This window comes from Charadrius vociferus, unplaced genomic scaffold (assembly GCF_000708025.1).
Source record: "Charadrius vociferus isolate BGI_N301 unplaced genomic scaffold, ASM70802v2 scaffold183, whole genome shotgun sequence".
Classification (NCBI taxonomy): Eukaryota; Metazoa; Chordata; class Aves; order Charadriiformes; family Charadriidae; genus Charadrius; species Charadrius vociferus.
The window spans coordinates 6,871,236-6,884,754 of record NW_009648250.1 but is presented as its reverse complement, the minus strand read 5'-3'; the positions used below and the strand labels follow the sequence as shown (position 1 = coordinate 6,884,754).

Genomic DNA, 13,519 nt, shown 5'->3' with positions numbered 1-13,519 from the left:
ACCTTTTGCTCCTTTGTTGCAGTTCTTTTATTTCTAGCTGTTATTCTAACAGTAACAACAGGACAGATTTTCAGATAATTTTAATAGCTTTCTTTCATACTGATTAATTCAGTTATTGCAGAACTTATTGATTGAAGACATGATTGAATTTGATCTGGTGTTATGTATTTGGTATGTTGTGCATTTCAGAACACCAATTAAAACTGATTTTGCTGTTACATGTTTTTGTTGTATGATCATTTATACACGGGAAGCATAGTTTACAATTTCAAAGGTTTGGTGAAGCAGTTTCATTTTATAACCTGAGTTACCTGGCAGAATTAACAAGTTACTACTCTTAACTTGGAGAAGTAGACAAAGAAACTGGTTGGTTTTCAATCAATATCTGATAAAAGAAAATGTGTTTAGATGGAAATAATTTCATATTGGACTCTGCCTCCAGAAAGTATGAATGATATAAATTAAGAGAATCTCACTTGAAATTCTCATTTGAAATTCAGTGTATGTGAATTAAAGTAGTTGTATTTTTCTGTATTCTCTGAATGTCCTTCAGAAGATTGCAGTGAAATATTTTTGCATGTCAAGGATGAGTGAAGCTTAGCTATTAACCAACTGTAGAGAATAAACAGGGATAATAGGCAAGCTAATGAATGAGGAAGTGAATGGATTAAAATATTTCCATAAAATCTTTTTACTGTTTATACTTGTTAACTATTACTGGTAGTTATTGATAAAGAGCAGTTTTGATTTATGTGTAATATATTTATTTGGAAGAAATGACATGCTAATCATCCACAGCTCTTCCTGTGAGCCATCTCTGGACTGATGCCACCTCCTCAACTATTGTTGCCTTTGTTGGACTATCTCCTGATTGACATCTTAGTATATCAGAAAAGAAATTACTTTTATTGCTTATTTAAATTATTAGGTCTATGTATTTTTCTTAGAATCTACAGCGTCATTCAAAACCCACTGATGTCCTCCAAAGAGGTTCCCATTTATCTCAGCTGATGTGCATTCAAGATACTAAGAAATTCCTGATTGTCCTTTCACTGTCATGAAAATTTTCAGGCTTTGGGTCAATGATATATTAAACCTGGATGGAGGGCTCCTCTTTCACTGTGGGTATATGATGCCAAATGCTGGTGTGGGACATAGTCATTCTCCAGTTCACATTTATTCAGCACTTCTGAACACAGTCTCTGACAGCTTGCCTTTTAGCAGCAGGCTCGTGCCAGGTCAGATGTCCATGTTGCACCCATTTAACTTCATGCTAGATCAGATGTGGTCTGTGCTGCTGCAGCTGGCTCAAAGTCAGCATAAGTTTCCTATCTTGTGCTCTGACTTGGGTCAGCAGACGTGATTGTATGCTGATGTCTGATTCAGATCAAATTAATACTGCACAGAGACCTGCAGGGCACAGATTAGCGAGGGTTTTTTGGCAAATTTACACCTGTACGAAGCAGTGGATAAAATGTTGTGACTTTGCTTTTCATGGCAGTAGTCTTCTACTTTGCAGTCGCTTTGAACGGGGGGAGCTGATGGTAGATTCTTTTTGATAATCTGTCTCACACCTTTTAAGTGGAACAATTGTCATTTTTTGCCATAACAGCAAGTGTTTATCAATGATAAAAAGAACAAAACCTTTTCCTTCCACTTCTGCACAGGAGAAATGCCCAGACAAATGTTTATCAGGACCGGAGTCTGGCATTGCTTTTGTCTGTCATCACAGTAATACAATCCCTCCAAAGTTCTCCTTTCCTTATTTTTTTCCGTTCAGTGACCGGTGATGAGACCGTCTTTGGCCTTCCTCCTTACACAACAAATTCTCTTGGCTGTTCTTGGCATCAGTGAGATGCTGTTTATGCACAGATAATAAGAGTAGACCATATCACTGCAAGGGAAACCAGGATGTATTGAGGATTCAACATTCTGTGTTTACAGTACTGTTTTGACACTACTCCCTTTTCTGGTTCTACTTTTGGGATTATTTTTTTTCTGACATGTAAGTTCCAAGCAGCTCATGTCTAATCCTGTATAACTCGCAATTTCACTGTATGGTTGAGATTATTTGAACCGATTAGGTGACGTATGGCCTGTCCCTAAATGATAATCTCGATTTCTGGATACGATCAGGTAGATGTTACTGTTACCATTGAAATTCGTTGAACGTGGCTTATGAATGAAGAGCATTATGGTGTCATCCAGGGAAGAATCAATATATTTGGTACATTTTTGTCGTAGAGCTGCTCTTCTCAATGCTAAATATTAGTTTTGTATCTTATTAAGTAGTCAATGTACGTAGGCTCTACAAGCATTACAACTGTGTTTCACTGTCAAAATCAGTTGGATTTCTCATGTTATTATAGCATGCTTCCCTGTCTTTTATACCCTTAGGTGCAGAAAGCCTTTGGTTCTACATACTAAAGGCATTTTTCTGAAAAACAGCTGGCTGAACATATGCAAGACACACATATAGAGGCATATTATGTAGTAGTATGTATTTTATATGATGTGAAGGTGTCGTATAAGTTTTTAACTTCACTCCACACAGCCTTTTGCTAAGAGGAGTAGTGTTCATATTACTACCAGGGGCAACTTATGCTTTTTGTCTAATTTTTGCTCGCTGTTTCCGTTTTAGCACTCTATAACGTTATAAAAGCAACTAATCCAGCTTTATTGGGTTCAAAATACAAACTACTTCCCAAGGAAAGAAAAGAAAATGTCTTCTCTTATGCATTTGATTTAATTGGACATCTTTAGTGAGAGCAGACGGTAATCCTACAAAGCTTAAAAGCCTTTTTCCTGGTATCCACAATGGAGTTGAGTGCAGTACAAGGAATTCTCCTTACGTGTTTGTCCTTGGAAATTTCTGGTCCTTCTAGCTAGATTTCAGGGTTGGTTGTTAAATGTTTTTTGCTTTCCTTACCCTTACCCTTGAGTTTTCAGTCAGATCTATATTCTTCCCTTAAGTTTTGAAGTAGTAGCAATGAGTAAGTTGTTTTTCTTAAAGGGCTGCCATATTTCATACCAAGGAGTACATTTTGGTGGTGGATCATGCGGTCAGCTTGTAACATCTGTACATGAATTTACAAAGCACTTAAGATCCCAGTGGACTGAGAATTATGCATGTGCTCCTCACATATATGTGAGATATTACTAATTAGTCAGAGAAGAAGAATAATTTGAAAAGAAGGCACAGACCTCTGAAACAGGAATAAACATATCTATTTGTTCTCTTATTTTTTTTTTTTAAGTTATAATTTGAAATTTCTAGGGTGAATTGCAAATTTTAAATATAATCCTATTTGATCTGGAGGAGATCGAAGGATTTGGATTTTCTTCCTGTGACTGTGAGGGCCATAAATGCTGTAATGTGTTTTTGTGTGAAGTTCACAGCCCATTTGAACCTCCTTGAGAAAAACTGCTATGTGAGTTGTATAACCAAGTCAAAAGTAGATTTAATTTAGAAAGTGGTTTAAAATGAAGTACTTCTCACTATTTGTCCTGATATTGCTACCCTGCTTTGGGGAGTAGTTTGAACACAGGGAAACAGCTAGAAATGTGAATAGTACAATTATTAATTTCCACCTGTGATGAGAATTTTCTAGATATCCAACAACTTCCATGTGACAACCTACATTTTAACTTTTTCATCTCGATATGTTTTAATGCAGGGGATCTTGTAAACCCGCATCTGTGACCTGAATCAGAACACAAAGAGCACACAGCATTTTGCAGTTATGTCCCACTTGCCAGCTGCCTCTATAATTATCTCGTGCTACTGTGTAATAGCCATCAGTTTGAGTCATGGCAGCAGTGATTAAGAGCAGATTGTGGCCTTTTAAAGAAAGTCCAGAATGCTTCTCTGCTTGATCCAGCTTGAATTCCTCTCCCCAGACCTCTGAGGAATGCTGGGTTCCAGCTGTAACTCTCTCCTGCCAGGGAAACTACGCAGCCTGTGTGCTTTGCCACACCAGACCTGTTGCAGGGGTTGCAATTCGTGTGCGTGCCTGCAGTCCCCTTGCTTTTTGGATGGCTCGTGGTAGCTATGATGGAAGGGCTTGCAATGGCTTGGAGCTGTGTGTGGGGTTTGGTAGGATTCAAGGCACGGTGGTGCTCCTGCATCCTCTTTGGGTTCTCTCTTCCCTCCTTCTTCAGAGAAAGGTGCACTTATGATTTGGCTGTCCCCCAGCTGAGAGCTGGTCTTTTACCCAGACTCTTCCAGTGGTGCTTTTTCTGCTGTTTACCTATGATGCCTGGTCTTTAGTTTATGTACTTCAGCACATGTTTTAAACACACATAATTTATTAATTCCCCTTTAGAATATTGCTTTTTGTGTTTGGAGAAGTTTGCAAAATCCTATTATTGGTCCCATGTTTTGTTCTCATCTGAAGGTACTCAGTTCCAGTCACTTTTCCTACTTTGCAAAGCGATACGAGTTCTGGGGCCTCATCATGGGTTCATGGGAGATGAATACTAACCTGCCTTGTTTATTTTTAGGAGGTCTTGGTTATGGACCCCAGTGCAAGTCCATTGGAAAAGGCAGCTGCAGCAATGTAAGAGTCACCAGCAGTCCCATGACAGTTCAACAGCTGGGACCTGTTTCACCTCTTGCTAATCAGGTTTCAACAGCATGCAACCAGATCAGCCCTAGCTTACAGAGGTCTATGGATGCTTCCAACCTGAGGGCTTCTCCATCAGATACAAGGTCCTGAGTTACTTTTTTATATTTGGTACTTTAAAAAGAAGGTATTTTAATCTTCTGTAATTTAAATGCAACCTTTCTGATCATTAAAGTGGCCTAAATGATACTCTGTTATGCCACAGGAAATTTAATTATATTTTTGTACATCTGCCAGGGCAGTGACCTGTTTTAAGCTTACCATAGTGCTAAGCGTGTTATGTTGGTGTCAGACAAGTAATATGAAAGTCAGACAAAATAAACTTAAATTCCCTGCTAACATTTCTTTCTCCTCAACAGATACCTTTGCTATCAAATTGTTTAATTGCTTACATAATTAAGTTAATCAGACCAATTGTTCCTAGTCTGTGCTGAGCCAGCGGTTAACTTTATTTTAGACTTGTGTCCCTGAAAACTTGTCCATTATCCTAGCTCTGATGGGTAGTTTAATGCAGACCTCTCCCTATAAATGTTGCCTTTTTATATTACTAAACCACAGATACATATTTGCTAATTATTTTTTAAATGCTTAAATAACTTTGGAGATTGTGGCCATGAGTATTGTCAACGAACATGAATGAAGGGAACAGGCTGCCCAGAGAGATTGTGGAGTCTCTTTCCTGGAGATACTCAAAACCCACCTGGGTGTGTTCCTGTCCAACCTGCTGTAGGTGAACCTGCTTTGGCAGAGGGGTGGGACTAGATGATCTCCAGAGGTCCCTTCCAATCCCTACCATTCTGTGATTCTGTGAAAATAGTTATTTGACAACCTCAGTACAAGTATGTTAAGCATATCCCTGGATATTAGTTAAACATACAGTGAGAAAACACTCTGGTGTGTTATTTCAGAAGCTATGTTCCCACTTTTGTAGACTGGACTCATACAACAGTCGCCTACTGAGTTGAAATGTAACTCTTCTTATTTACAAAAGGCCACAAGAGTCTTTATTCTCAAAACAGTTTACATTTTACTGTATCACTTTATTACAAGCCAAGGAACATTCTTGAAATAATTAAAATTGGTGTTATGTTACTGGAAGAAAGCCTTGCTTTACTTTACTATAAGATAGTTTGTGACATTTCTGTCACTTCAATTTTGAAGAGTGTGTCCCCTGGGAGAATTTACAAGGTTAATTATACTTCCTATGCAAACATGTCAGGGAAAACCATTCAGTCCTGAGATTGTGACAAATGACAAAGCCAGAGACGTGCCTTTGAGACAGAACAAAACTGATGATATAAAAACATCATTAAGTAATTACTACTTATTTAATAAGTTTTAGGTGTGCCTGTATGGTTCCAAACACTGTTATTTTTATCTGAATGTGTGGTTGGATGTACTATGTCAGTACTGAATTACATGTTTTTGTTTTTATTTTAAAGAAACATTTACTAAGGGCAAACTGAATTTGGAACTCTGGCGGAGTCGAGGTCCTAGCATTCCTAGAGTCTCTTTTAATGATTTATCAATGAAGGTGTTATAAAATCAGTTTGTCACACAAAGAATGTTCATTTCAGCAATTTTGCCCTCAAATTTACTATTTTATAGGGCAAAACAAGTTTAAAGTCAGATTTTAATTCACAGATTGTTGAAACACTTTTTTTTTTTTAATAACTTCAGCCTAATTTGTCTAAACTGGTTGCCTAAACTGACTCCATAATCCTTCATGGGCTGAGTATCTGTATTGTATCTCTCAGGTGTCATGAGCATGCTGTGGCCACTCAATCCAAACCAGATTATTTGCTGACTTGGCCCAAACCAAAATGACTTGTCTTGATTTTTACTGATGGAAGAAAGAAAAAAGTTGGCAAAATTGGAGTTTTCCTACAGATAACATCAGATTTTGATGTATAGACCATGAGGGATAAAACCTTTGCCATCTTTTTTGAGAGTTTCCCAAAAACTTTTTCAGAGCATTCAGATAGACTGCTTGAAACCAGATGTAATACTGCCACTTACTTTGCAAGTCAGAAAAGGACCTGGGAAAGTGCAAAGGGTTCTTGGCTAGTAAAACAGAACACCATGCAAAAAGATAAGGAAACACAGGTTTCACTCTTCCGTGTTTATGATTAAGATTCTGGGTTATACTTGACACTGTGGCCTCTGTACGCAGAGGGAGAATAGAAAGTCATGGCAAGAATCTCTTGTAAATGTTCTTGAAAGATCTGGTCCAAACTCAAGCTGGTTTAGGTTACAATACACAGACGTGCCAGTTAATACCATCTGAAGACCTGGCACAGTGGTATAGCTGGCCACCATTTTCATATTAGGTATATTTATTTTGCCCCAGAAAACTACTTAGTCACAGTGTGGGCTGGGTTTTAAAGAATTTTTCTTTGCTTTGGGAGCTGGAATCTTTGTTAATTTTGAATTTAGACGCTTAAGTGAGATCCAAACTTCTTCAGATTATCCCGCTCTTACTTACAGTATACTATATATATAGTGTATATAGAGAATATATATATGTAGTGTGTATATGTATAATATATACATAAGTATTACTTATACTATACTATATATATATATAAATTCTGGGGCAACTGTTTATTTTTGTCCTGTTATGAGACTTTTAAAATGCAGTTTTTCTTCAGCTTGACTGATGGGTATGTCCCTTTGTGTTAGGCATTAATAGCTTTGTGAATGACACTGGTCCTACTATGAGTCTGATTAAAATTCTTGATGTTACAAGAACAGGCTTGTTATATTGATGAAAATTTTTTTCCCCTACCTATAAAATAAAAATTTAAATAATCAAACTAGGAAAAAAAACCACCCTTATTTATATTTTCCAGATGTAAATATATATAGCCTTGCATGAAAGACCCAAACCTTACTTACTTTTGTTGCTCTGTTGAAGACTGGATCTGTATTTGGGGTCACAGTGTACTAACATGATTTAACTGCCTTATAATGAATGTGCTTCAGCAAGACCCATTGGTAACAGACTGAGCAGCTTGAATCAATTATTTTCACAAATAATTGTCCCTTTTGTCTAGATCTTAAACAAGATTGACCCACAGCAGTCCCATTTTTCTCATTTCTCTCAATGCGAATTGTAGTCAGCATGTTAATTGTGCTTTTCTTCACTGCTCTGTTTTGAAAGTACCTTTTAAACCCTGATGGAGTAACATAACCTCCATAACAGGACTCTATACTGATGGTCAGTCTGAACAGGATCTTTCTTATTCTGACAAATCAACCATCCGTTACAAAGCAAGTACCTTGAGCAAAGCAGCGTTTACCCTTCTATCCCATAGGTCACCACAGCAAGGCTGGGTGATATTTAAAGCGACATTTCTGCTCTTCGTGGGCTGTCTCAGTGTGCAGACACAGCCCCTGCAAATGTAGCCCTCTCTCCTCAGCCTGTGCCAAGCTTCCCCTCTAGACAAAAAGGGGCTGAGGGGGCAGCCAGGGTGCCCTGAGCACCGATTCCCCTCCTCCAGCTCTTCGTCAGTGACTGGGCTGTATTCTTCCACCATGATCTAGCCCTTAAACCAAAGGCTTTTCTTTCTTTGTGTTGGTTGACTCTCAAGTGCTGGAAAATCATAGAATCACAGCATGGTTTAGGTTGGGAGGGACCTTGAAGATCATAGAGTTCCAACCCCCCTGCCATAGGGGGCAGTAACATTATAAATAGAAATAGAAATTAAATATAAATATAAACTGCTGTAATATTAGTAGGACAAAACCCATCACTCAGGGAAGTGCTTGTGTGGTGGGCAGGAAAAGATAACAAAGACACTGTCATTTTTTCTGAAGCAGTGTCTATAAGAAAATCTTGCAGAACTCACAAGCAACCGCAACGTTGCTGACCCTGAGTAGACATCAAAACCTGTTTCCCTATTAAAAAAAAAAGAAGCAAGTAAAATAGGTAGAAATGCCTCCTCAGAGGTGCTTGCTGCAGCGGTGTCTCTATCAGGAAAGAGATGAGATTTGTTTTTCTTAATTTTCTTTATGGTGCACACTTTCTTTTTTAGAAATTTGAAGTTTGTAGCAATATAAAAACATGCAGTAAAATAATTACAAATAACTGACTATAGGAACTTACCTTTGTAAGTAAGAATACATTATTCCTTGCTGACATAATGGTTCCTTTGAATGATTGCATGTAAAGATTTCATATACTGTTTACTTAGAGCCTTAAGAATATTTTTCACCATCTGCTATTTAAGGTACCCATTAGCACTTATTAGCTGTCTTTTTTAAGTTAATTTGACCTCCTGAAGTCTTTGTGTGATAGGAGGAACTATTGTGTATCTCGTTTTTTATGTGAGAAACTGAGATGCAGTGATTGATGTATCCACCTTAAAAAAAAAAAAAAGCATTTTAGATTGAGAAGAGAAACCAAATTTCCTATGTCCTTGATCCACCATTGAAATCCTATGCTTCTTTGAAAGTGTATTGTGAAAATAATAAACCCAGGAATTAATCCCCAAAACATAAGATGCAGAGGCTTCCGTGTCTGTGGGATCTCCAGGTTTATCTAGGTACATACCTGGTTCTTCCTACTGGTAGAATAGGAAAATAGAAATTAGTATATTCCCAGCACCACTGGCTGGCAGGAAATCCAAGTCTGCCAAGATGTGAACTGGAAACATAAAGACATAAATGCACTTGGCCTCTATCCAGCATTTGCAGCCATGACTCAGGAACCCTGATGTCCTTGTATTTCCTTTTTACACTTTTCTGTAGAAAACAATATTGTTAAGAGCTTCGGTTCTTTTTTCAAGCTACCCATAGGACATTTGCAGCATAAACAAATTTCATAATATCTCTGTGAAAAGCCAATGATAACAGCAAGATTACACTTTTGTGAAAAATTTTGATTGCTGACTTGGAGGCAGATACATCATCAAATCAAAACTAAATAAACCCCTTCAACCAGTTTTTCTACATTATTCATTTATTTTGTTTGTTTTGTAAAGTTAGATACTATCTGTATTTATAAACGAGCGATTTCTGTAGAGAATACTATTTGTATGCATTACATACAATTGGCAAAGTCATTCAGGTTAAATATTTATTCTTTATTAATCAGTTTTCTTCCTGTTCTTTGCCAGCTGAAATCAATATGAGTTTCATACAAGGTAGGAGCATAATACTTTGTCTTCAGAAGCCCAAACCTATTTACACCACAGTTGAAAAAAATGGCATTGATAGCTGCAATGACGTACCGAGAACCTTTACAGCAACTTTTCTTCAAAATCTTGAGGTTTTAAAGTTGGTTTTCTAAGTGACCTTCTTACATATGTATTACCTGTGTATGCCTGCTGGTACATTAACTCGGAGTGCTAAAGTTGAGTACCTAAAATTAGGGAGAACTTTTCTCACTTGTAGCCTTTCTTTAATTATTATGTGTGTCTGAAGATCGAAGAACCACTGCTGAATTGTCTAACTGCTTACTTAATTTATTGTGCCTTTATTCCAGGTCGCTCTTGTCATGTGAGTCTCTGGCCTCCACGACGTTAAGCTTGTCAGAAAGCCAGTCCACTTCGAGTGTAAAGCAAGAGTGGTTGCATGAGTACAGGACACTTCCTTCTGTTCCTCCTGACCAAGGTTTACAAAATGGCAGTGACCTGGGGGACTTACTAAACTTTTCAGCTGAAACATCTACGTCCAGTAACTGCGTCTCTAACTCATTACCGTCCTACTTATATGGCCCGGAAAATAAGCATTCCCCTTACTCTAGTCCTCACCATTCCTCAGCCCGGTCTCAATCAGCCCGCTCCAAAAAGAGAGCACTCTCTCTGTCACCTCTGTCTGACGGCATTGGGATTGACTTCAATACAATCATCCGTACATCCCCAACCTCTCTGGTGGCCTACATCAACAGCTCCAGGACGTCGCCAGCAAACGTCTCTCCACAGCCTGAGGTCTATGGACATTTTTTGGGAGTGAGAGGAAGCTGTATACCCCAAAATTGCTCTATTCCAACTGCCCAGAAAGGCCTTCTCATGGCTAATGGCAACGTCACCTTCCCAGGGTACATTGAGAATGGGGCTGGTGAGTACCAGCGGATGCAACAGCTGGAGCACGCCAGCTTGCAGATGGCTGCCACAAGTAACATGGTGATCCAGCAGGGCGTGCTGCCCGTGGACAACCAGGTGGTGGGTGTCTTGAAAAACGAACGGCTGGATGACTTCTCAGGCCAAACGATCGACATGCCTCCTCCACCCCTGTTGCCACTGCCTTCTCCACAAGGGCCACCCCCACCATACCATGCTCACCAGCACCGGCATCCGCACAGCCTCCCCAGTCACATTCACCTGCTGCCTGTGCCTCCTCCTGCCCCAGGCACCCTGCTTGACGAAGACGGTGAGCTGGATGATTTCAATGGCAAGCATGGCTGTCGCTGGGTTGACTGCGGTGCGCTGTATGACCAGCAAGAGGAACTTGTGCGGCACATAGAGAAGGTCCATATAGACCAGAGGAAGGGAGAGGACTTCACTTGCTTCTGGGCAGGGTGCCCACGAAGGTACAAGCCATTTAATGCCCGTTATAAACTGCTGATTCACATGAGAGTCCACTCAGGAGAGAAGCCGAACAAATGCACAGTAAGTCTGAATTCTGCCTCTTAGCAATGAAAGGCTATTACTTATGAAAATATAGAGAAGTTTTAATGTTTCCTTCATTTTTCCCAGCTAATGTTGTGCTTTTTTAACTAGTCTGTGTGAATGAATGACTGCTCCATCTTTCCACCTAGATAGAAAGGAAGGGTATTCTTTAATTTGATCTGTACTGACAGATAGGATTAGACAAAATTTTATTCTGTGAATTTATATACTTTTACTGTAGACTGCAAAAGTGACATGGTAGACCTTCATAAAGCAAGGCTTAAGTACCATTGGTACTTAAGTACCTGCATGAAGGATACATGTGGGAAAAGTGCTGTAGAATAAATGGCACAATTTGTCCTGAAATATTCTTGCAGCTTGTTACTCCTTTTTGTTTTGAGGAATTTTCAGGAATCTTGCGTAATGTTACCAAGAGAAACTGAGAAGAGTTAGGTATTTTTAAGGCAGTTGTTTGTTTCATTACTAGCAAAAACCAGCCCCACAGCTCTGTTTCCATGAATACAGGAGAAGTAAAACACATTACAATTTCTATGTTCACAGATTCTAGCAGTAAGCATTCAACCCCCAAAGTCATGTTTTTCTTGCTGTTTTTCTTAGAGTCACTGCAAGTGAGTCTCACGCATGTGTAATCACATGGGTTAACAATCTAGCCAGTAAACCCTGGAATCAGTCTCTGTTTAGACTCCAGTGAACCATCTGTAATATCTGTAATTCAGATACTTGGTTGGCCTTACATGTAGTCTCTATTTTGGATGACAGTTAGTTTACCCTTACTAACTCCTTATTTAGCGTCAGCAGAAAGCAGCCTCACCAGTGCTGTTTCCAGTCCTCAGCACAACCTAACAAAACAATGAATATACAATTTCTGTGAATAACTGCAGTTACACACTTGAAAAAAAAAAATGTTTATATGTTGTGAAATATAAATTGGTGCTAGGAGTCTATTTCAGTGTGTGCTTAGTTGAATAATTTTCTTACCACGATCTAGACGTTTGCTTGTACAGTAAATAGAGGAAATTTTTTTTCTTCCACTTTTCTTACTTCAAAGGGCACTCTCCTCAGGGAGAGTGGATATCTTCCCAGATTTCTCTCTTGAATTTAAAGGACCTGGAAAAGATTGTGTCATGACACTAGGAAGAATCTTTATCCTTCCCTTTTGTCACAACAGAGCCTGAACTCAGGCTCTATGCTCACTGAATATTTTTTTTAAATTCCCCGATATTCTCTTTTATACTGTCCAGATGTATTGGATCAGAGTTTACTGTTAATTTCAGTTCCTCCTCAGGGATTTCTTGTTGGCTTTGTAGGGGGAGAGAGAGGAGAAAAAAGAATTATTGGGAGTCAAGAAAGTAATTTTTCACGGGAATAGCATATGGGAAAAAAGAGATGGAGACAGACATCAGCAGGTGAGTGAGGAAAGACATCAGTATGAAGAAAGAAGGCAGGAACAGTGAAAAAGCACTGAAAAGAAGAGTAATGCAAGTACCCAGGGTCTTTCTAGTAGGAGAATTATGACGAAGGATCCAGTAAGCCTGGGGAAAACGTTGTGTTAGTAGGACTCTATACTCCCTGCCCTGCCTCTTCAGAAAGGATGCTTTCAGTCACCTTCATGTGATTATGATGCCTCCTTGAGGCATCATTTACTGATGATAAATATGTTAAAGTGGATAAGGTATTCCCTATGATAACGTTGTTGAGATTACTAACACTAAAGTGTGTGCCAAGTCATGTTGTGTCACAAAAAAATGAGAGGTGTCTATATTACCTTCTTGAAGACTGATTGCTTTCATAAACATTAAAAAGGGTGATTAATTTTACTGAACTTCAGCACGTATTGCTGGATAGTGCCAAGAAGTTTGCATATCAGGAGCAGCAGCCACATGCTTTTTTTTTGTCAGCAACATGGACAGTGGGGTTGAGAATACCCTCAGCAAGTTTGCCAATGATACCAAGCTGTTTGACGAGGTAGACACACTGGAGGGGAGGGATGCCCTCGAGAGGGACCTAGAAAGGCTGGAGAGGTGGGCCCAAGCCAACCTCATGAAGTTCAACAAGGCCAAGTGCAGGGTCCTACATCTGGGTCCGGGCAATCCCAAGCGCAAATACAGGCTCTGTGGGGAATGGCTGGAGAGCAGCCCTGAGGAGAAGGACCTGGGTGTGCTGATTGACAAGAAGCTGAGCATGAGCCAGCAATGTGTGATCACAGCCCAGAAGGCCAACCGTATCCTTGGCTGCATCAGAAGAAGCGTGGCCAGCAGG

The 13,519-nt window shown here is 39.3% G+C and overlaps 1 protein-coding gene across 1 annotated transcript in view; it reads left to right on the top strand.

Moving 5' to 3' along the window:
* GLIS3 (GLIS family zinc finger 3) overlaps positions 1-13,519 on the top strand; it is a 176,086-nt gene that overhangs the window by 36,238 nt on the left and 126,329 nt on the right. The window contains 2 exon segments of the mRNA XM_009884321.1: positions 4,504-4,711; positions 10,114-11,239. Coding sequence (XP_009882623.1) covers positions 4,504-4,711; positions 10,114-11,239 — 1,334 coding nt within the window.